Below are 24,434 nucleotides of genomic sequence, written 5' to 3'. Positions count from 1 at the left end.
TACTAAGAGCCCATACAATAAAAGTACTGCAATGACTATCCTTCCCTGACAGGAACATACAACAATAGTTATGCTGTTGAACAGCATCAAGTTACAAAGACTTCATTCTCAGAAGTTACTTGAAACTCCTCTCCAAAAAGAGAACCTCCACCATTTAAAAGAAGGGGAGGAAAAGCCAACTAAATGAATCAGAGACGTTAGTAACCTACTAATTTTTCATACAATACGCGTCCGTGCGAAAATCTTGCTATGGTCACACAAAGATACCGAGCGACTTTTGCCAAATTCTTATCCAGAACCCTTGCTTGACCTTAAACGTTTGTAACCCACTCATCTTTAACTCCCAATTACTTAATGCTAAAATTATGTTCTCAGCTCTATGTTGGTTTCCATCAACATCTTTAATATCTAATACTATTTACAAATTGTGTTCAGCATAAAAGATATTTATGATTTTCACTGCTAATCTGCCATGGTGTCTGAGCCCATACAGCTCTGTTGAATAGGATGCTTACAAAGGTTTACATGCAGATACATAGTATCTTAATTACTCATTCTATAGTGAGCTCTTTAAGCATCTCCATTCCTCACTCATTTGGAATGTTTAAAAATGCCACGGAGAAGGGCTTGATGTCATCTAAACACTGAAATCCATCTGTCTATGGCCCTCTTTTGACTTTACTCCTTCTGCAGCCAAATTTTTCACAAAAGTTGATGAGAATTTGTCAACCTAAGGACTTGTAATGTCAGCTCCTTTGAAAGGCAATGGAATATTTGAAAGTGACAATGATGGGATCCTGCATGTAGAATATTCACTGCATGTAGGAGTTTAAAATTAAATAATCCCTTTAAGATTAAAATACGCAGAATTCGAGATGCTTCCAATAGGGGAAGAGGCAGGCACGTAACAGCAGAGACAGTTCTGAGTTCCCCATAGTAAATAATAGGTCCCTAATTTTGAAAATTAAATAATTGATATAGTAGCACAAGTTCCTATTATCCACTGACAAATAAATAGCTTTCCATACCAAGAATTACCACTCAGATCAAGCTATAAAACTCACCACAGATACATCTTCCCCAACAGCATGAACATGTTGCACTATCCAATCATGGGCTGGCAAAATTACAAAAGGAAATAAAATCACCCAAACCATAGCAACAAAGACAACAGCCTGACAATGGCAGATGCTAAACAGACATACATACAAATTTTGAAATTGTATTCGTTTTTAAAGATACGTCTTATTGTTACTTTTGTTTCACCTCACATTTTTAACCTACGAAAACAGCCATTAAAATATTTATCTGAATATATATGCTCTGAAAACTATTTGGTCTGGAAACTCAGAGGTTATTGGGACCACCATAAACACTCATCAGAGACATCAAAAGGGATGCAGTATGGGACAATGGGGTATGAATCCTATTTTTTTGTTCCAATCCTCTTGTTTCCAATTTATACTTTTACTCATACACTTCAGTTTTCTCTTTCTGGCATAACTGACAGTGACTCCGAACAACCCAACTTTTAATTTATTAGCATTTCTAAAAAAAAGCAACTTAAAAAGAAAGCTACATTTCTATTTCATTCAATATAAATTCAGCTCAGCAGCTTATTTTTTAAATAAACCCTAGAAGAATTAATAGACATATAATGAATGTAGTATAAATTATAATTACTGGTCTTTTTTTCTATTTACAATTAGAAAATTCATGTTGAATGGGGCTTTGAATTTTTACACTGAGGTCATTAAGAATTAATCTTGCTTAAGTTTAAAGATATGAAAATAAGGGTATTAAATATATCCATCAATTAATCAGTCATTTAAGGGCATTAAGATGAACCTTGTTCCTCTTTTCATTTTTTCATTCTCTTTAATATTAAAAAACAATTTTAACAAATAAAACTCAATTTTTGTTTTTTTTTAAATAATGATACACGAGGCCGTAATCAAAGGATCTGTTTAGAGTAATGTAAATTTAAATTTTTTTATCTAATCATGAAGAGAAGTTAGAAATATACCTTTTGTGCACATAAGAAAATATGTACAAATTTTACCTTGTAAAATATTACATGCAGTTCTGATTTTTAAACTAATGCTTGCTTTAATTCTCGGTGGCTTCCCAAAACACCTAGAACCAACTCATCTATCTTAGAAAAAGGGGGGGAGGGGATCTTAAACCTGTTACAGTGCTTGTATTCACTGAATTTCAACATTCTAAAAACAAGAAAGAACAAGTCACTCCAGACTTTGGACCCCAACACTGACAAAAGCATAAGAACATTTTCTCCCTCTCTTAGCCAAGTATGGACTCATTCTGTGCCTCAGAACTGGACTCCACAGTTAAAACGTCTCCATGGGAAGGGTCTGGATTTTGACTTTTTTCTTTCCCTCTGATTCAAGGTAGGTGTGGGATACCATTTAAATGACACCCAACCCCCACACGACAGGATAAGAGAGAGGGATACAGAGTGGATCTTAACTGTAAGTGGAAGAGAAGTGGGTTTGGAAGCAGAAGGCCTCGGTTTTAATCTTACTATACACATGTCACTTGGACACTCTGAGACTTTATTTTCGCCTGCACAAATGAAGAACGCATATTTATTTACAATATTGCCATGAATTTTTTAAGAAAAGAATAAGAAAGGAAGAGAGAGAGAGAGAGAAAAAAAAAAAAGAAAACTACCATGTATGGCAAAACTCAGGATAATGCTTGCCACAAAACAGACAACTCAATAAAAGTTCACCTTCCTGCCTTCCTTTCTTCCCCCATGTCCTTTACTTTCAATTGATCTAGGTCCAAAATATTTACCACTAGGAAAGCGTGTGAAAGACATGAAGAGAAGTAAGTTTAAAGGTCTCAAAGAACACTAAAGCTATTCTACTTCAATCTCTAGCTATTATCATTGCCCTGATCATTTCTAGGTTTGGGATTAGCAATATATTATGCTTTAAGGAAGACCAACACAGGCCAAGGTACGTATCAAGAAAAAGAGAACTTTTTTCTCTTAATTTTGTCTTATTTAGTTGCTTTTGCAAACGGAACGGCAAAAATATCCTCTCCACGTGGTTGTCACAATTTGTCAACTGCAGACTTCTTTCTCTGCCTCACAAGCCATGTTTATTTAACTAGAATATTCATAGGAGGGCTAGTGCTGTTATCAGAGAAAATATACTTTTACACTGTGAAATGATCGTAAGGACACATGAAGCGTTGTTTGCTAATATTCTGGGAAAGACCTAGGGTAAAAGTTGTTTCTGTCTTGGCAGCAGCTAGACAATTCTGCTAAGTTCAGAGGGACTCTAAAGTTTAGATCAATAATCTGTATCTTACAGTTGCCTAAACAACAGCCAAAATTTTGATAACACTGTAAGTTATCACTTTAAAAAGCAAGATGGTAATAATCATAAACATCTCAACAGTCCCTTTCCCAAGTTTATGCATGTCACAGTGTCCCTTACGGGACCCTTCAAAACATAAAAATAATTTTCGCAAAAGTTTTCTTTTCTAAAATTTTGAATAGGAACTCCGAAAGCCCCAAACACTCTCTGAGTCTGAAACAAATGGTGCCAAAACACGCACGCAGGGGGACGGATTATAAAATTCTCCACTTGATACCTAGGTGCTTGGGATCCTTTTACAGTCACTACTTAAACCAAAACACTTTGAGAGCATCTCCATTTGCGATTAAATTCACAGTTTTGTGTTTCTTAACAAAGCATGCCAGTTCATTCATTCTCTTCCTCCTCCACCTGACTTCTTCCTTCCCCTTACCCCACACCTCCCACCTCGCAAGGATGTAGAGTTTATAATACATTTAAAAACAAGATTTAACTTCTAAATAAAGGTGGCGAAATTACTGCTGAGATGGTAATAAACTGGTGTTTAACATTTTCAGTGAATTCAATCTGTATTTCATGTTTTTGCTTCTATTCTAACCTCAGAATTGCTTTCAATAATCTATATTAACATTTGCAAGCAATTAGAACTGTTGCTGCTTCTGTGCAAGTTTTTAAAAACTGACAGGCCATTCTGCATCCTGTGGAAGCAGCTTGAGGCCTTAACCAAGTGAAACACCCAGTCCTACTGTGTACAGCAGTGACCACAACAAAGGCTGTGGTTTCTCCCACACTAGCCCTAAATAGGTTTAAATTAATGCTATTCATCACTGGGTGGAAAAGACGACAAGGCAAATCTAAGCCAGCAGCATTGGGAAATTTCTTACCAACATTCAAACCTCTTAGCCATAAATGAGCTGACCTCCGTTCATAAGTTTACTCCGAACAACCTTTCCTCCCTATTCCTATACCCTCTCTGCCTTTGAATTTCCATCTTTTTCACTACATTCTAGACAAAGGATATTGTTACTACCCTCAAGTTACGCAAACATTGAAGGACATAAAAGCCATATTTATCTCAAGTTTGTTGACTGTTGGTGCTATTTCCTTTAAAGAATTAAAAGACAAAAAAATAAATGAAATTTTCTAAAACGGTGCATATACCAATAATTTGGAATGGATCAGTCAGCCACAAAATCTACCTTGAGTTTAGCTTAAGATTACGGTTAGAGTTTGAGACAGGGTGGTACTTACTCTTTTAATTTTAAACGTCACTGTATATTAGTCTTACTCCCTCTTTTTCTGAATACAGCTTATTATTCTAAATCCCAGAAACTAGCTGCACACCCTTCTACTAAGGAGTTTACTGAGGTACTGAAAAAGCGTAATTACATAATGCGTCGTCCTAAACTTGAACATAAATACACACATATGCATGTATGCCTGCTAACAAAATATACTGAACATATTTTAGATATGCAATACTGATGCAAACTAATGCACTAAGTCACTTAAAAATTAAGAAATTACAGTAACTAATTCAGCATAAAATTATAAACTATAACAATCTAACATTAGTCACTTAAAAATGTTTACAATCCTTATTCTATATGCTCTGCTAACCTTACACATATAGTTACAGTGTATTTAAAGTAACAGCTTTTTAAAAAAAGAAATCATTTGCAGTGCTCTAAAGAGCACTCTGTGTGCAGCCTGAATGTGCACACACATGCACACGAAGCACACACACGCTCATACACAGACACTCCCAATCTTACACCTGCTCTGAAGCAGTAGGAAGTGAATTCTCAATCTGTCAACATGACCATCTGGTCTATCTGCATATCACGGCTTTCTCTATTACTATATGAAGGAATGGCAATCATGAAGCCAAAATAAAACTAAAATGCACCTGAATGGGACTATCTCTCCCTTTGTTGAAATGGAATAATACGTGGCACATCAGAATAAAACTGGCCGAATGTAAATAATTTAAAGGGAGCATTCACAACAGCATGATTAAATGAACAATATGGTGCAAGTAATGTGGTCATCAGTAATACTGGCCGTACAGGTTTACAGAACAGGTACCAGACTTCCGACACACCGCAAACAGCTCTTTCAGTGAGTGACAGGACCGTTACTATTCCTGGTCCAAGCAAAACTAAGCAAAGGGAGCAGCAGGGCCAGCATGGAAGCAACCAGTAGCTGCTGTGCTAAAACAGTACTGTGCAAAATTGGTCACCTTCTACCTTAAAACTAACACTACTCGTGTTAGGACACTGGGACAAATTCAATTCGCTCTGTCACCGGCTAATCAACAATTACAGTAACTACCGGACAAATTCCGGTCATTTATTAGTCTTTCAAAGCAAATTTTAAGGCCACTAAAAATACTTCCAGTCTTAGGAAATTCCTCATCTGCAAAAAGTGAAGATGCTTATTGCAATTTAGCTTTGGGCCTTATGCCGCTCGAAAATTAGCAAAGGCCTTACTCAGTTGATTTAAATATAATTCTATTTATTTAATTTTACTTTTTAAATGTCTCCACACGGCTGCCTCAGAGCTTTCATTCCACCTCACAGCAGGTAATAGCTATCAAAAATAAATTGTGACACTATCATTCTATAGTTTAGATACAGCAACTCACCTCTAAGAGAGGAGTCCTTAAAAAGTCGAACCTCCCAACAAAATTTACCGAACTCAACTGAGAATCTTTCTAGAATCTGATTACATTACCAGAAGTTATACAGACGCAGTTAAAAAAAAAAAAAAAAAAAAAAAAAAAAACTCTCCAGAAAGTTCTCGGTTGAGTGCCTACTAATGAACAAAGGTTAACTTTATCTAAAAGGTCAAATGCCTGGTGGCTAAGGTTATGACCTTAACAACTTAAATTGTGACCTTGCCACGTGCCGGGTATAGTGTAGATTCTGATTCAGATCATCTGGTAAAGACTGGTCATAAATTAGCTTTACTGTTACACGCCCACAAAGAAAGCCATTTGCCACAATTCCATAATATCTCCAAGTTGTCATACGATACATACGGAAGGACAACTCAAATAAAGACCAAATTAAGGGCATAAAATGGTTTTACTCTTTTATACTTTTAACGAGATGAAATTCTCAGGCTTATGGAATCACTCCAATTTCATTACCCTTGTTACTGTTTATCAGCCACAAAATTCAGACAGTTCTCACACCACTGGATTTAGAGGGGAAAAAAGTTGGAAGGTGGTTTATGTATTGTATTTTAGCATCTCAATCAGTCTTAGGAGAAATCACCTCCACTTTTAAAGAATGATTGATTCTGCACTAGCTTCCAGTATTTATACTGGGTGTTCTAAGATTTCAACTTCGTACCAATGATAAGGCTGAGGCTTGAAGCAATAATTATTGTACAAGTTTTTAAAAGGGAAAAAAATCTTATTTTGGGAGCTATGTAGTGGGGGAAATGGCATTTTGGAAGAAAAAAAAATCCAACATTTTAAGAGAGTGGGAAAAAAAATTTACTAAAGGTGAAAAGGCCACAATGGTTTTGGCATGTTTCTTGAAGCACGTTTCAGAGTCTCTGCCTCCTGCCAATACTGGCAAGTTCTCAAAACTTTTAAGGAGGTAAAAACATTGTTTAGTGTTTACAAATCTTCAGTATTATAACAGATGCTTGTCAAATCAGTTGTATGTAAGTTGACCGATCTACCTCGTATTTGTATTGGCAACTAGCTTCCCGTCCACAAATAACAGGTCTCTAAATCTCTTAAATCAAATTTGAACTATTGTCAGACAAAAGGCCCTTAATATTTTCTTCTGCAGCCGTCCTGTTGCGTGCACAGAGAAGCAGCCATTACTGCGCTCCGTGAAAGCCAATGGCCTAACACTTGGCTGCCATTCAGGCCTAACAGGGGATTCTGGGATACGTCAGGAAAACCAAACCGAGAGGTAGTCTGATCCACGTTGCTGTCAATAAATCTTTCATAAGCAATAGGGATGCTAACTCTCCTAAGCAACCTTCTACCTGTCACGTTACCCACATAATCCTTCAGGTATTGAGACAACCAGCCACCGTGTGAGCTCAAGGATTTGCAGCAACGGCACAGGAACAAACGGTCAACAACGAAGGAGAACACATGTAATGGCAATCACCGGAGAGCCTGCGGCTCTTTCAATCTAAGGGAAACGTTTGTATCTTACACTGAGAACGATTCTTCTCACCCCGACAGAGGTCACCGGTACTTCACCTCGACGTACCTGGTAAGGAAGCGCAAGCCACGGTGTGTGTCACCTGTTGGTACCCTCGTTTCTCTATGCTGGCCAATTAAAGCACTGGCGACAGTTTATAAATGATTGACTTTTCTAAATATCAAAAAGATTAACCCCAACATCTTAAAGGGTGCTCCCTGAAAGCACCTGTAGCACCCATCCTTTTTTTTTTCCGCACCTTGCCTTTCCCTGTCAGAATCTCCACTTATGTACGCAAATAAATTTCTTAAAAATTTAACTCTGCTTTTTCAATAGAGAGAACAAAGTAACAATAGGGTGAAAGGGGGATTAAGAAAAGGATACTTGTTCCTGTCTAGAGGTCATTGGAGAGGTGCTGCCTTTTCATTTTCACTACCCAGAACTGGCTAAAGCAACAGGCGCTTCTTACAATTAAGTACACATTCTCCCAAACCCAAATATTTGAAACACTTACAGATCACATCCTCTAAAATACTCATCTATCCCCTGCCAACAGAATGCAAATGATAATGTGACATGCTTGCAAAGTTAATTTCTCCAGTTTCTTATGTAAGGACAGATGGGTAACAAAAGTTCTCTTTCTAAAACATATATTGAGGAAAATAATAGAGAATAGGCTATCAGCTGACTTTAAAAAATAGCTCGCATTTTTAGAATTAAAAACATTCTGCAAAACAGTACAGTGTTGATCTTACAGGTAACACCTCTCTTCTTTGTGGGGAGAAAAACATGAATATATGAACCCCAAAAGAGCCTACTGGTAGGATTCCACAACCTTCTTTCTTTCATCTGGCTCAAGTAACTGCCATGAAGGTAAAATCCAGCAAGACCGATATGTACATATAAAAAGTCAACAAGTTACACAAGACCTGAGCTTTCACATAACACAATGAACCTTTTGTCTAAAACGAGGCAAAAGAAACAAAGTAAAAATGCATTCTTTTAGTCAGCCCTCAGTAGTTTTATCCTGAATGCTACTCTAGAATGGTATAACATACACAGGTAAAACATGCCTCGAAAACAGCCTTGAAACAATAAAGAATTTTATCACCAATCAAAGCAACTCACTCCATCAATGATCAATATCAATTTCTCAGCGCATTCATGCACTACCCAGGTTGGTTACTTTTAAGATTAACCTTACCATCAATTGCGTAAAGAGTTGGTTTGTTTTTCCTTCAGCTATCTTAGACAACAATGCGAATTCCTAAGTACAAAGCTACTAAAGTTTGCGTATTAATGTGATTCTTTCTCCTTCATAAATGATCAGCAATTTGACAGTAATTTTACCACATCTTCTTAATAAGCATGGGGTCCAAGAGGCCCCAGTAGGTTAAAAACACTCCCAGAAGATAAGCAACTAAAAATACTGCCTCACCACCAAACTCAGTGCTTTTCCACTAGATCACCTGCCATTCAAAATACCCCCTTTATGAGAAAGGCGTTATGAGGCTTCTCTCGCCCATCATCAAAAAACGTGGTTTAAACATATCACAGAACTACCAACACCTCTGATAACACTACTCGCCAAGAGAACTGAACTTGGGGAGAATCCTCTCAAAGCTACGCTCTTCCACCTGAGTGAAGATGTCCCCTCAGACACCGGGGCTTCTGGCTATTTTGACTTTGGTTCACCTTTGCAACCACACCTGTCTCTACGCATGTGGCCTGCCACTTGGAGGGGGCCGGAATGGCCCGGCATATACAGAGGTCAGCAGAAAAGAAACACACGAGAAAGCAGAACAACGTCTCACCATTGCACTTACCTGCTGCATGCACAAAGTATGCCAAATATAAATCGAGTTCCTTAACAGAAACCCCTATGTGATGGGGCTGCACACAGAGCCCTGGATTCGAGCACTGTGGGGACTTTACAAGGCGCTCACCATCAGTACTTTCGAGCGGAATACCTTTAAATAAAATCACCATAACGAGGTCCAACCTCCAGACTTTATCTGCCTGGCGAAGGCAGTCAATTCTTCGCATCTTGCCTTTCTGGTCTGGGTTGGAAAGAACACAACATGGAGGCTTTTTCCCTGTAACTGTAAGAACAAAATCCTCTCGGTACTCGGGGCGGATATCTTTCCGTAACTTGGCCAGAAGTCGAGATGCCCACTTCTGCTTGACCTCTGGTTTTTCACTTAGCAACTCATCCTTCACGGCTCTCTCTTCTTCTTTTGACATACGCTTTTCATGTTTTTTGAAGTATTTTCGCTTTCGGGCCTGCAGGTTGAACCATGTGTAGGCGAAGGCTCGGACGTGGGGCAGAAGTGCTTCAATGAAAGGATGAAACTCATCCTAGAGAGATGAACAAAAACAAAAATATAACTACAATGGAGACAAAAGGAAACAACTTTTCTTCAGATAGTCATTTAAAAAAAAAACAAACAAAACACAACAACAAAAAAAAACATGCTTATTTCACTTGAAAGTCGACTCAAGCATTACCTTACCAAAATTATACAGAGGATGCCTATAGGGAGTCTGAGGGGAGGGAAAAAAGAAAACTATCAGTATCATTTCTCACAATCTCGGCAAAAAAAAATTGCTAAAAATCTTAAGATGTTTTGATATGTTCACCAAAGTGCACCAGGTTCTACTGCCAGGCTTAGGTCCCAAATCCTTTAGATAGTAAGTGAAGTTTATTCAAATGCTTATAACGATATATAATCTTAACCCTATTTCAAGAAAGGCATATCTAATTTTGCTCCAGCCTTGACCTCACTACTTGTAGCACAGCCAGGGCTCGGCCGCCAGATTGGCAAATCCTAAACATTTAGATGCCAGTCAATGTTTATGGAAGTCTAGGAGCAAAAAATCATCTCCACGATCAATGAAAACAAAGACTTTCCCTCTAAAAATATTGCCTGTAGACTCTAATCTGTTTCTCAGTCATTTTGGTAACATCTTAATTCCTTCTTAAGTATTACAGTTGCGTATGATTTTTTTAGTCAAAAACTTAGAAAAATTTGGCGTCTACAAAAGAAGAGATGAATTTGATATTCTTCAGGCTGAAATAAAAGATCTATTTCCAAGACATACTTGCTGATACTGTGGGAATGAAACAAAAAGGAAGAAAAGGGGGGAGAAAAACAAAGAAAAGCGTACATGCCAAATAGTAAATAGAATGCGTCATTGTGACAACAGGGTTGCAACTAAATACAGTTAATTTCGTGAAATGCCTTCAGGAATAATCGTCCCTAAAAAAAGAGAACTGTTATTTAATTTTTGAAAATAATATTTCAGGCTTTTTCTCACAAGGAAATAGAGAAGCTGGTACATTTAATGTTTACGAGACTCCAGGAAAACCCTCCACGGTTGCCTCTTAAGATGCAAGTAATTTGAAAATAAAATTCAATTTAAGATGTTCACATTTTTCTTACTGTCCTATGAAAATGTCTGATTCTTTTACTTGATGTTTTCTTAGGAAATATAAATACAAAATTAAAGAAAAATTAAACAGTAACCTCCACAAAGCTTTCTGAGTACATCTAACTTTTGATTAACCAACCCACACTGATCTTACATAACTTCTCTCCACCGCACAAACCCCCAAAAGATAAATTATTTACTTTCAAATGAATGAGGATAAGAAAACCAAAGAGATATTTGATGACTTTTTAAAGAAGGGTGTAGAACAGACAAATATTATAAAATGCATTCTTTTTCAGTTTGTAATATCCATCTAAATATATACTTTGGAGGCACAAGTAACTGTAATGTCCAAAATATTATTACTATAAATTATTAATTTTGTAAATGTTCAAATGTAAATGGAGAGGTTAAAATTGGAAAAATATTTTTCCAATTTTCCAAGACTGTTAAAACATTATAAATTATAATCTATCATGTAAACACTAGACGACTATTTTTAAAGCAAGTACATAATAATGTAATACATAATAAATCATTTCACTAATTGACATTTATCTTTTTCTTCTATGAACCAATTCTAGGCTCTGCATTTCAAGTTTAGCTTTGAAAACTGCTTTTATTCAATAAAAATCCAAAAGAGAAGTCAGCTTTTATAACATATGTGCATTCTTTAAGTGGAGAGGAAACAGAGAAAAATACAAGAATTATATTACCCTTTATCCATAAACATTTTTTAATTTCTGATGTCTGAGAATCTTTCTCACTGCCATACTTTAAAAGGCAGAAATGGGGTGGGGGAGCATTTTTCAGGTCACGGTTTATAAGGTATACACCAAACTGCAAAGCATTTAGACATTACTAAATTCTGAGCTCATCCTTGAAATGCTCTAAAATACATAAAACTGGGGTTTGGAACAGTCCTTCACATTGGCTGATTTTCTTACATACACAGGACATGCTAGGGACCAAGGCTCTGTGGTATCCTGCAAAGAACTCCTGGAGTCTGCCCTAACTACAAAGTGAGCTTTCACCAAAGGGAGGATTTCATTTTGAAATCTCAGCCCCATTTTATAAAGCAAAGCATAACTAGACTCCAAACAATCCACATTTATGTTAAAATGTTATCTCACTCAAAAGGTTTATTAATGACAATAAACATTTTTTAAAAAAGCATTCTGATATGGCATTTAAATGTTGGAAGAGACTCCTACTAGTAAGCTTCTCACAGAACTGTGAGCTGCGTTCATTCGTGTTCAAAAGGATTTTGCTTACCTGCCAACCAAATGCCTATCTATCTCATCATAAAAACCCTTAAACGAGGCCAACTATGTCAACTAATCATTAAGAATAATCTAAGTCCCCAATTTTGCATCAAAAGTATTTACGACTTATTACTCCCCAAAGGTTTCAAGAATGTGCCAATAAAAGTCCACAATATTTTGTATAACTTTACTCCCACGTACCATTAAAGTGCTAGTTATCTTTCTCACCTCACGATCAGAAATATTCTAGATCATCGAAAGTAAAGAATATCGTCAACTTGTAGGTAATGTCGAGGCACAGCATAAATTAATTTTGAAAAAAAAGTATGCCCTTATAAATCATGTTGCTGCACATACTGCCATACGCTATGTAACATTCCAAAATAGTCAAGAGAAAATAAAGAATATTGTACATATGTACTCAGTGAGAAAGTTAGAGGCCACCAATGAAAACAAACCTGAAAACCTGTTTCAAAAGCGGTATGACTTTGAATCAGCATCTTAAACGTTGATCTGTTTGTAAGTAAGCCAAGTTTAAGAACCACTGAGCGCTGATATTTCTGGAACTACTTTTTAAAGGTTCACCTATAAATTTCTACTGGGTTATATCATTCTATGGCCAGGTAAAGGATGGTTACGATATGCTTGTATGGTTTAAAATAAGATGTCTGACATTTTCTTGATAAAGTTTTAAAAATTGCACACACATACATGGAGTTCATTCTTTCATTTAGAGTACTTTTATCACTGTGCTGACTGGACTTTTCTTTAATGACCAATAAACTACCTAAGTTTGTCTTTCTAAAACTGGCTCTAGAGCTTTGTAGGTGTTCCAGCAAGTTGAATAAAACTGTAAATCGATTTTTTAAAGAAGACCTCAAAATCTATGGCTCTCATTCACTATTTAGTGTACCTTTGCTTCACAAAGTGTTACACTAAGTGTTTCCTTTAGCGGTGTTTCCAGAAGAAGGCCTAGTGAATGTATCAATCACACTGCCAAATATGTTTAAAAAACAAAGCAAAACAAAACAAAACTTTCTTAATGTGATAATAGCTCATGAGCCAAGAGAATCCAGCTTTGTCAAATACCTGACTCTGCCCTGGGCCTACACAGAGACACAGGTATTCTCACATATGCACCAACCCCAAATATAAATGTATCTTTCGAGAGCTCACTTGAGAAGAGGCTCATGGGTCTGCTCAGGTCATTCCCCACTCTTGCAGCACCCTGGTATTGTCTACACATTCTCTGGGTGGCAAACTTTGGCCAGCAAGAACTTGAGGCTTCGTACTCAGCGTTTTCACTGAAGTCATAACTCACTCAAATTCTCTGACACTTTGCATCTTATCCATATGCAATTGTGAACCTTGCCAGAAGTGGTTGGAAAAGTTTCCTTCCTAATTCCACCAGTTCCCAAAATAGGAACTTTGGAAGTTTGCTAGGGAAAAATAAAAAAACTTTTACAATAACTACAAGCAACTGCTACCCATTACTAAGGCTAGGCCTAAATCCCAAACAGACCATTTCAACATAAAAGATGCATTTTTAAGAGTCTTCCGAGATCAAATAGCCGGTATGATTACTGTTCGATATTGGAATAAGAAAGGATGTCATATGAAAAATAAATCCAGAATCTAGAAAGGAAAAGAAAAAAATTATTGGCACTTTTTTAGCCTTTCATCAAGTATTCCGGTTAAACCGTTATCTCCTGCTAAATGAAAGCGATAAGTGGTAGCAGGTTTTTTAAGGGAGTGGTAAATAAACATTTTATATGAAGCATACAACTTCACGTAGGTGATTAATGGTCAGATTGCAATGTACCAAAACAGTATGAAAGCTCACACTTTTTTTTCCAAAAAAAAAAAAAAAAAAAATGTTTTTAGCGCAAAATCACTTTGACTTCATGCCTTTTACTCAAAGAAAATAAATAATATATTCAAAAGGGTCCAGATTTGGAGCCGTGAAATAGCAATATTTTGCCTAGGGGTGGTGCAGACAAGAGAGGGATGAAAAGGGAGGGCATGGGAAGGAGGGGCGGGGGGCGAGAGAGACCCACGCTCCGAGTAGAGTCAGCAGAGTCGGAGGGGAAAAGTTGCCCCCGTCCTGCGCGCGGAGCTGCCCGAGTCGCGCGGTGGCGGGAGGCGGCGGGGGGGGGGGGGGGGTTGGGGGAGCCGCGTCCGGCCCGGGTTGCTGCTCGGGCTCGCGGCCCAGAGCCCAACTCCGCCCGGCGCTCCCCGGCCCGCGCGGCCCCGCGGCCTCCGCCGCTCGCCGCCCTGCGCAGCGTGGGCTCGTCCCGGCACCGAAACTTTCACTCGGGAAAGCGAGCGGGAGCCGAGCTGCGAGGACGCAGGCTCCACCCGGCCGGCGCTGGGGGACGCGCGTCCACGCAGCCCCGCTCTGCCGAGCTCAGGGGCCGGCTCGCCGCCGCCCGCCCGCCCGCCCGCGTCCGAGGGGCGCTGTCCCGGCCGGGGCCCGGGACGCCGGCCCGCGTCCCTCCCGCGGCCGGACCCCAAAGGCTGACAAACAATAAACAAAAGTAAGAGTTTGGGGAGGCTGCCGCGGCGCGGGCTCCGCGCGCGGGCCGTGGGCGCAGAGGCGCGAGTTCTCCCGCACCCGGGGGTTTCGGTTGCCCCGAGCGTGCGGGGCGTGCGGTGGGCTCCGTCGGCGGCCCCCTCCCCGGGCGCCGCGGAACTACAGAAACCGGCCTGCCGGCTGCAGAAACGCTGAGTCCAGATTTCAGCGTGTCATGGGCTGCAACCCCGCCGAAACACGTGCGGGGCGTCCGAAAACACCGCCGTTCCGCAGTCAATCGCCCCGATATTAATTAACGCATTAATAAGAGGGCGCCATTAGCCATGTGCCCACACAAATGGCCGTGCAAGAGGAATGCACCCGCATGGAAACAAAGTTACTTTCTTAAAGCTGTATTTCTCCCCCCCCCCCCCCACGAGCACACGCGCACATACACACAGAAACACGCGCAGACACGGGCACACACCAACACACATTCCCCGGGCCCGGCCGGCGCGACGGTCCCCGGCACCCCGTGCCCAGCCCCAGGTCTGCCCCCGCAACCCCGGCCCCCCGCCCCCCATCCCGCCGCATCCAAACAGCTGCTTACCTGGGTGAGACAGAGCGGAGAATACATAACTGCCGGGCGGTGGGGTGTGCGTGTGCGTCTGGGTGTGCGGTTTGGAGGTGTGCGTGAGTGCGGGTGAGAAAGGAGAAAGAGGGAGAGAGGAAGAGAGAGAGAGAGAAGGGGGGAGAAAAAAAATCAAGCCTGCTTCTTGCGTTCACATTTCCAACTCGGCTCAACTGCAGCCAGCCAGCCAGCGCGATTGCCGCTCCATGAGCTGAACTTTAACCCCGCCTAGAGTTTCCCTACACTCCACTATACATGTCTACTGTACGCGGGCGTTAAAGGCATAGCGCACCCTTTCCCGCTCCCGCGCCCGCCCGGCCGGGTGCCCGCGAGCTGCCCGCGCGCCCGCCTCCGCCTCCGCTCTGCACCGCACCGCACAGCCGCCGCCCGCTCGCGCCGCCGCCTGGGGGGGGGGGGGCGTGGGGGAGGGGGCGGCTGCGGCGCCGCGCGGCCAGCCGGGTCCCGAGCCTCCGCGGCCGCTCGCGCTCGCTCGCTCGCTCCCTCTCTCGCTCCCTCGCTCGCAGGCTCTCTCGCTCCCTCTGCCCCCCCCCGCCCCCGCTTCCCCGCTCAGCGCATTACTGGGTAACGCAGTGAGGAGCAGTTACAGTCTGTACTCCCGGGCAGCTATAGGCTGCCACAGGATGTGCTTAAGCAAACAAAACTACTTTTCCTCATCCCCATCCCCCAAGCCCCGCCGCAGACCTTCGCGGACCTCGGTGGAGGACTTGGACAACTTTGCCAGGTTGCCCTGCGCTCCCGGTTCACTGTGTGGGCACGTAGAGAACCGAGGAGATGGCCGGGGGGGGGGGGGGGGGCAAATTTGCATGTATGCAAATTTTTTAAAAAATCAGACCTCCTAGGTAACTTTTTTTTTTCCCCTCTGAAATGCGGTACGGCTCAAAGCATTGTAATCTCTCCAACGAAGCTTTCTGTGGGAATAGATCGTCGGCAGAGGTAATTATGCACAAAATCCTGCAAACTTTGTGCAGCTTCAGTCCTGTGGCATTCAGAAGCGGGGGTGGTGGGGAATAATTTCACACAGAAGAGTCACCGGATTTGGGGGGTGGGGGGGGGCTGTCTGGAGAAAAAGAGGCGGAGATTAATGAGCGTTCTCCCTCCCAGGACTGTGAAACTGGTGGGTCTGAACACAGACGCCATAGAAAAAGTTCTATCACGTTCAGAAACAACAGTGGTTTAGCTGTGACATCTTTTTCTCTTTAGGAGGAAAAAAAAAAAAAAAAAAAGGAAAGGGATGTCCCCTAAGGGAAGGGAGATATTCTGGTCCACAAACGCGTGCCCAGAACTGGACACAGGCTATCATTACCGTTCCTGTTCCTGGGACACCTCTGGAAGGGTGCCTTTTAAGAATCCCCTCTTTTTCCCTCCCCCAGGTAATCGTTCTTAAAATGGAAAAGAGCTTCCTGCAATTATTCTAGGTTTGCTAAAGTATTGTTTTGGCAGAAAAGGGGGGTGGTTTTTAGGGTTTGGCAAGTTGCCAATAAGCCTGCTTTTCCAGTTTTTTTAACCTCATATTTTCTCTCCAGGCTTTCCTCCCTCATGGAAAAAAAAAAAGAAAAAAGAAAAAAAATACCTTCTTCCTCCTGCCCCCCATCCCATCTCTTCCTCCTCCTCTTCCTAACTCTACTTTGCAGCCTGCTGCATTTGCGAATCCTTCTCAAAATTCCAAAAGGAAAGATCAGGTTGAAAGACACTGGCACACAGACAGAGGAATCTGCACCTTGGTAGAGGTTAAATAGCGAGAGAGCCTCGGAAAAGAGGACCGTCCTGTAGGAACCCCCACTCTGCAGGTGGGGATGAAGTGATGTGCTAAGGCCACGCTCATTCAGACTACACCACCCACCTCCACGCCCCCCCCCCTTTTTTTAAAGTTAGGGGCAAGAAACATGCTACTGGAGAAAACAAAATATAATCCTCTAAAATATTCTGCATCTGTCTAAAATTATTTTATGCTTGTTCTCCGATTACTTTATTGCTAAAATAATTTCTGAATGCTTCAGATCATTTTCACACACCCTGCTCCTAAATATCCTTGAAAATCTGTCAAATTATTTATTAAGGGGTGAGGGAAAATAATGACTTAAATCTTTAATGAGAGAGTCCCATTTTCCCCCAATTAAACAACTGCTTTTCCTTGGTTCCTCTTGGATTTCAGGAGAAGAGAAATGTCCTAAAAGCTAAGCCGAGTTACAGAGACAACCTTCCTGGCCACGGAACCCTTTGCTGGGATCTATAACTTCAACTCGCTCCAAGTTTCCTCGATAGAAGTTTCTGGCTGACGGTCCCAACATGTAACTGAGGCACAGTGAGAAGTTATTGTTCCGTGTGTACTCTTGGGAAGCTCTCTTCCAGAGCAGATTAAAATCTTTCTTTTGGTGTATTAAAAGATATACTTCACATCTGCCTCTTTCCAAAACCAGAAAGATTCTTAGTTTTAACTGAATCTCAAGAAAAAGAAAAGGATTTAAAAAAAAAAAAAAAAAAAAAGGACTGGCACATCGCCCTGGTTTTTAAAAATAGGGAAAAGTAATTTAATGCTGATATTTCTAGTTTAAAAACTTCTTTTGTTGCAGCAGTGAATGTGCCCGCGATTTCCAGCTTTCTGCGGTTAGCAATATTATCTTAAGTAACTTTTGGCGCCCTTCGTAAGACTTTTGGATATGGGACGATTGTTTGCGCCCTCTAGGCAAGGGCTGGATCCAAGTTCAGCACCAAAGCCCTTCACATCCGCTCCTGCTTTCTCTCCTATCTCCGCCAGCTCCCGCTCCCTCCCCCGCGGGATGGGGGGGGGGGGGGGGAGGCGGGGAAACACTACAAAGCACAGTTCCAACTACAGCCTTTGGAAACAAGACTGAGAAAAATACAGTAGAAGAGTTACAGTTACAGAAAGGCTTCTGGTAACTTTCTCTCCAACAGGCATAAATTTAAACACACACACAAAGAAACAGATGTTCCTCAAAGGGCAGTCTGGGGGTAAAAAACATTTCCAACTCTCTCCCCTCTTCCCAAGTTGCAAAAGTAAATCCTTGTCCAGAGTTCACAAAGATACTACGACACTGGAGAGAGAGCAGGGATGGAGGGGGGAGAGAAGAAAGAAAGGATAGTAGAGAAAACAGTGTAGGAAACAGGTGAAGTACAAAAACTAGTTTACTGCAATCATATAAATGACCCATTGTTAGGAAGGATAAACCCCTTATTGGAAATAACCGCTCCAATCATTTATTTTGCAAGTGCTAGGAGGCTGCCTTGAAATGGGATTGTCTTTGCGCAAAGGAGGCTCCTGTCATGCTCTCTGCTATCCATATTCTTCCTGGCACAGAGCCCAGCCTTGCATTTACTGTGTTTTATTTGCAGAAATGTTACCTTGCCAGCTTTAGTGAAATCCTCTTAGATATATAAATTACGTCAATAAGGTTTCACTTATATGTACATCTCAAATACCTCTCATTTCGGAGGTTACTTGATAGGAAGATCTTATTAATATGATTTAGATTTTAATGCCCAAAGCAGTGAAGATAAAATTGGGGTACATAAGTGACACTGCCATTAACTCTGTAGTTCTTATCAAGACCAACTTTATCACTAGCATTTTCCAATATTTTTCTTCTCTAGTTTTTCGACCCACTGGTCACTTGCATGCAGATTTTTCTTAGATGCGTATAATACTAAATTGGATAATGTCAGTGAACTGAGCATCCAAGTGGATTTTAACGTCAGGTTTCCAAACCAGATTTGATTAGAAGGCCTAAAGCCTTGGGAAATAGCTCGATGGGAATTTAATCCAAAGATGGGAAAGAGCCCATACTATTTTCCATTCATTTCCCAACAGAATTAGGTGTCTACAATGCTCAGTGGGAAGGAAGAGATGGATGTATTTTAGTCAGAGGCTGCCAGTTACTGCCTCCAAGACAAGCTGCAAGTTACTGCAGTTGGTTTCCACTGGATTGGTATCAAAGACTTGTCCAAGAGGCCAGACTCCAACGAAGAGTTAGCAAGTCAGCAATCTTCCACACACACCCTCCACAGGGGTTGTTGTGGTAACAAGAACAAATGTGAACTTGGCTAGTTCTAATAGCCTATTTGCCACTGACCATATATTTAAATAGCAGAATTCAAGAAAAGTGGAGAAAGAAACAGTCCTTCTCCCCCTCTTCCTTTCAAATGTATAAAACAGCTGTCAGTCCACCTGTGACACATCCTCTCCCCCCCTTAAAACTGTTGTTTCCAGTTCAAGAAGAGAGACTTGCCTATTCCTTCAAAGTATTTGAAAAGCCAAAGCTTCTCAGATAACCAGACAGAGAAGTGTTGTAATGCTGAGTATTCAGTACACTACTTTCCAAAGCTCAATACAGTCCTGTAGTTCAAGTTTCTAAGCTACACATTTTTTAAAAGCTGAACCTCCCCCTTCACAACAGTTAACAACTTCCCTGAATTTAAAAATAATTATTAATGCAAAGTTAGTATTTCTCTGGCAGAATTTTTCTAACTTTTTTCCAAAAGGCAATTAAGAAAGCATTACAATTCATGCAAAAATCCCCCAATCCGTTTTTTTTTTTCCCCCTTTAAACTCAAAAACTCTTTCCTATTGTGCTTGCTAAATCCGGAAGACCTTGTAGCTTTGACAGCTTGAACCACACCATCCCCTTCAGAGCCGCAGAGAACTTCAGATCTTTTCTGCCCCGCCCCCTCTGGCTACTGAGAACCATTCATTGTACACCCAAGCTTCCTCATGATTGGCTGAAGCTTTTGTCAATCTCCCATGTTGTCCCATTGATTAGAGGATCGAATCGTCAATTATTCGCCGGGTCCAGACATTTCTTTTCGAGTTAGGTTGACTGCTGAGGCCAGACGTCTTTTTACAGAACAGAGCACGTAACAGGATTTTTTTCCCCTTTTCTGGAACCGAGCAAGCGCTAGGAGGAAAAAAATCTGTCAAGCTCAGCATTTTTTTCAAATCTCGGGGAAAAAAAAAAAAGAAGGAACCCCGATCTGTGATGTACATAGCACAAAAAAAAAAAAAAAAAAAAAAAGCCATCCACAAAGCTACATCTTTAAAACAAAACCATCACAATAGACATTCACCCAGCAATCACTTAAAAGCATACGCAAGCTAGAGAAATTTTAAAGTCTTAGCCATTAAACAAAATCATTCTACCATTATTGTTGTTTATAAAACACACATCGTATAAACGCAAAATAGAAAGTTTAAGATGTGCCACGTACCATTGCAATGTAAAAAGAGTACGTGAGAAACTTTAAAATGTTCAGACGAATTGCTTCATTTGTTGTCCCCCTTTTTTTTGCATTAAAAAAAATCTAAATAAACTTGGAACCGTTGAAAACCCGGAAGAGATTTTTTTTAAAGCTGTGGGCCAATTGCAGGCTTCTTGGAGATTTTTTTTTTTTTTTTTTTTAACTCCAAATCAGAAGGCTTTTGCAATTGCAATGCGCGCTCTCTGCCTCTCTCACTGTCTCTCTCTCCTCTTTTGATAGCGATCCAACCCGGGCTGGCTGGTTCTCAGATTCTCTCTGGTTTTGCCTTGTGTGCTTTGGATTGTACGAGACTTTGCAGAAGTTGCAATCGATTCGCAGTCCCTCTCTCCTCTCCCTACCCCCTTGTTTATTTCCGCAATCGCTGCAATTTGCATAGTAACCACGCACGAGGCGCCGGCAGCCGCCAGCGGAGGGGGCCGGGAGGGGGCAGGGAAAAGGCCTTGCCCCCTTCTCCCCTCCTCCCGTCTCTCTCCCCGCCAGTCTCCTCCTCCCCCATGGTGCGTGGCCAATAGGAGCCCCGGCATTCAGCGCAAGCTCCGGTCGGGACACCGTTCGGAAGAAAAGCTCCTGTGTTACTAGGCCCTGCTCGCAGGATCGTGTTTTTGGCGCTGTGGAAGTTCCCCTGATTGCGGACCTCGCAGCCGGTACTAGGGATCTACGAGGATACAATACAATTGCCTGCGGTTGTGCGGGTTTTGCACGTTTTAATCAAGCCTGCACACCTGCTTTCTCGGTTTCTTTTTCCGTAGCCTCTCGTGAGTTATTAGGCTAGTTCATGATGGTTAGTGAGAGATTTAACCTTTATTTGCACTGGTGTAGACCAAGAGTTAAAGATCCTCTTTGGTGCATTAAATCACGAGAGTGCAAAATGTCACAGAGAACTTGCAGTGAAATAAAGCCTCTACTCTAGGTTCCAAAAGGAAAAGACTGGCTGTGTTCTCTGCAGATGACTGAACATAAAATTGCTAGGGGGGCTCCCTTAAGAATAAATTTGTTCATTTAAAGGAGGAGATGCAGTGAAATTCTAGTTGAATTGCCAAGCATCCACTTCGTCAATATCCTTACAAAACCTGGATTCCACAAAGTTGGACGCCCCCCTCCGCCTCCTATCGCCCCGAGAGAAGGGCTCTGTTTAGACATTTGAAATGGGGGGGGGGGGGGGGGGAAGGGGAAGGAGACTGTTAAAGTAGTTATGGAACATTCAGTCCTTCATCTCACTGATCCATCTTATTTCATTAACCCAGACTCGTTAAGACCATTTCAATGTCAATCTTTCATGCGTTTGTTTCAAACAACAGACTAGCCACTGGTGCAGTGCTGGTGCCCGGAAGACAACTCTAAAGGAAGGGAGTGTCCCTTTAAATGGAAAGCATCACCACCAGGCTACTGCGTTTGTTTGCTTTGCGTCAGTTAAGTAGCTTTGGACGTTTTGCTGAATAACTGAGTTACAGGAAAATGTGTGCTTAGCTCACTTGATAAAAATGATCCAATGAGAAGTCCAGAGGAATAGGAAGCCACCTGGCAGTTGTCTGATTTTCTTAACTGTCCTTGGTGAAGGTACCTATTAATTAATAACAGGACCTTGCACAGCTAAATTAGAGGTTAGAGAAACCTCCTATTTCGTTTTGAGCCACATGTTTGGCTTCAGGCTTGCACTGTACTACTAGCTAACTGATGCAGCATTACTGAGAGGTATGGTTGTGTGGCCACTGCTGGTGTGAGACAAGCTTTGCTGTGCTGGCCTGCCCCTTATAGTTTCTGATACTCTCTTGCTGCAGAAAGTCTGTGGCATTTAATCCTGGCCCCTTCTGCTCAGCGTCGTTTTCAACTTGGCATACTACTTTCACTCTAGAAATACATTTGATGGGATGCAGTGGCTTCAAAAAACAATTAACCAAAAACCTTCTAGGCCTAGTACAGCTGGTGCTAGGCTGTGTAACCTTGAGATAGTTATATAACACCTATAAAATAGAACATCAATCTATCGTGAGAATGGGGGATTGTTTTTTCAGGAGCTAAGAGCCTTTCGAATGCACAAGAGCGATCAGTTTGTACTGCATTGCTCTGGAGATGCCATGGTCTGAATAACCTTCAAGGCTAAGCAGCCAGGCCTTGTCAGTAGGTGGTAACTGAGTTTTGTGTCCATGTCTGTAGTTCATTAACTCCGCTTAATGTGGTAGGTTAGTACTGTTTCCAAAGTGACCTTTTATATCTCCATCTAGTCAACAACAACATAGTATAGCTTTAGACTTGAACTTAGGTATTAATGTGAGTCTTATGTGACTCCAGACAAATTATTTAACCTCTGTAAGCCTTTTATTCCTCATCTGGAAAACAGGAGCTATTCAGATAACATATATAAATTACCTAGTACATTATGTGTGCTGAAAATATTGTATCTATAGCGATACCACTATTACTGTTTAATATGTACCATATTCTAGGCACATTGAATGTGCTAAGAGCTGGAGATACAGAGAATAAGACATTGTCCCTGCCCTCAAGAAGCTTTCAGTCCAAAGGGAAAGACAAAGTAATAAGTAATAATATAATGTGGTAAGTGCTGTGTCCAACTTAGATATACATAAAGGGCAATAGAAATACAGATGATAGAATGGTTTTGCTCGGATAAGTAGATAGGAAGAGTCACAGGAGTCTAAAAAAGAGGAAATGACGTTTGTGTTGGGCATTTGTCAAGTAGACAAGGGAGAAGCAGGACATTCTTGTCCAAGAAAGCACAGTGTATACACAGGGCCAGAGAATGAGGATGTATTTAACTGTGGCTTGTTGGTCTAGCTTATATCACAGTTACTAGAGACAAAATTGGAAAATCAGGCTGAGGCAAGATGGTGGAGGACCTTGTAAGCTGTTTAAACTTTCACTTGAAGGACTTGGGAAACATCAAAGGTATTTAACCAAATGATATACAAAGTAAATTTTGCAGATTAGAAAGATCATTCCAGCAATGGAGGCAAAGAGACCAATTAGAAAGAAGTGAGAGAAGGTGAAGTTCTGAACTATGCACCGCAGGAATGAATGAGCAAGAAAGAGAAAGGGAGGGAAGAGAAGAGAGTGAGGAAGAGGAGAGAAAGGAAGGAAGACCCACAACTCACATTAGTTTTTAGGGACTTTGATCAATAGGGACAACTTGGGAGTGCATTTTTTCCAGGCTCTCCCAAGTCCAAATACCCATAAGATATATAATAAGAGCTATTAGTGAAAGAGGCTCTCCTTACTCCACACGATGCCACTTCTGTATCCTTAAACCTACCAATGTCAACTCATTTTGAAATAATACCAGCAACAGTAACAATCGCTCACATGGATTCAGTGTTTATATTGGCTCTTCTCACCTTGTGAATTTGCATTCCAGTAACATCAGCCCCACCATGCCACTGAAAATCAGCTGCACATTGAATAGTGTGACTTTGGATTGCCAACCCTATTGAGAGCCTCATGCTTCCATGTAGACTGGCTTTATGCCTTGAAAATAGTAGGCTCTTCCAGGAATTCTGCTTTTTTGACCCAAATAAAAACTTAATCCTCTTTCAGTGCATTGATAGGAAGACTACAACATCAGAGTCTTACAGATTTAGCAACATGATTCAAAATTGCAGTTTTTTTTCTAATGTATTTTTTAACGTGTGAACTAAGTTGAATGTTGGACCATACGGATATATTTCACATTTTTTTTTAAATTTTTTAATGTTTATTTCTTTTGAGAGAGAGAGAGAGAGAGAGAGAGAGAGAGGCGGGGGGGGGGGGGCAGAGAGAGAGGGA

The 24,434-nt window shown here is 41.1% G+C and overlaps 1 protein-coding gene and 1 long non-coding RNA gene across 13 annotated transcripts in view; one reads left to right on the top strand and one right to left on the bottom strand.

Annotated features, from left to right (window-relative positions):
• NFIA (nuclear factor I A) overlaps positions 1-20,727 on the bottom strand; it is a 377,934-nt gene extending 357,207 nt beyond the window's left edge. For 8 of the 12 annotated variants that reach the window (XM_045477606.1, XM_045477609.1, XM_045477607.1 and 5 more), the window contains exons 1-2: positions 15,342-15,769; positions 9,349-9,880 (exon numbers count right to left, since the gene is read on the bottom strand). In XM_045477606.1, coding sequence (XP_045333562.1) covers positions 9,349-9,880; positions 15,342-15,368 — 559 coding nt within the window. In that variant the 5' untranslated portion in view covers positions 15,369-15,769. Of the gene's footprint in view, positions 1-9,348; positions 9,881-15,341; positions 15,770-20,603 lie in introns of those variants that run through there. The other 4 variants (XM_045477608.1, XM_045477613.1, XM_045477616.1 and 1 more) reach the window with 3 other exon arrangements.
• LOC123597985 lies at positions 15,878-17,777 on the top strand. The gene is made up of 3 exons (XR_006712343.1): positions 15,878-16,104; positions 16,266-16,316; positions 17,536-17,777. It is a non-coding gene; the product is annotated as an uncharacterized LOC123597985 (long non-coding RNA).
• Positions 20,728-24,434: the final 3,707 nt, after the last annotated feature.

The sequence above is a fragment of the Leopardus geoffroyi genome, chromosome C1, assembly GCF_018350155.1.
Source record: "Leopardus geoffroyi isolate Oge1 chromosome C1, O.geoffroyi_Oge1_pat1.0, whole genome shotgun sequence".
In the NCBI taxonomy this organism is placed as follows: domain Eukaryota; kingdom Metazoa; phylum Chordata; class Mammalia; order Carnivora; family Felidae; genus Leopardus; species Leopardus geoffroyi.
The sequence above is the reverse complement of the archived record's forward strand: the minus strand, read 5'-3'. Positions and strand labels throughout refer to the sequence as shown.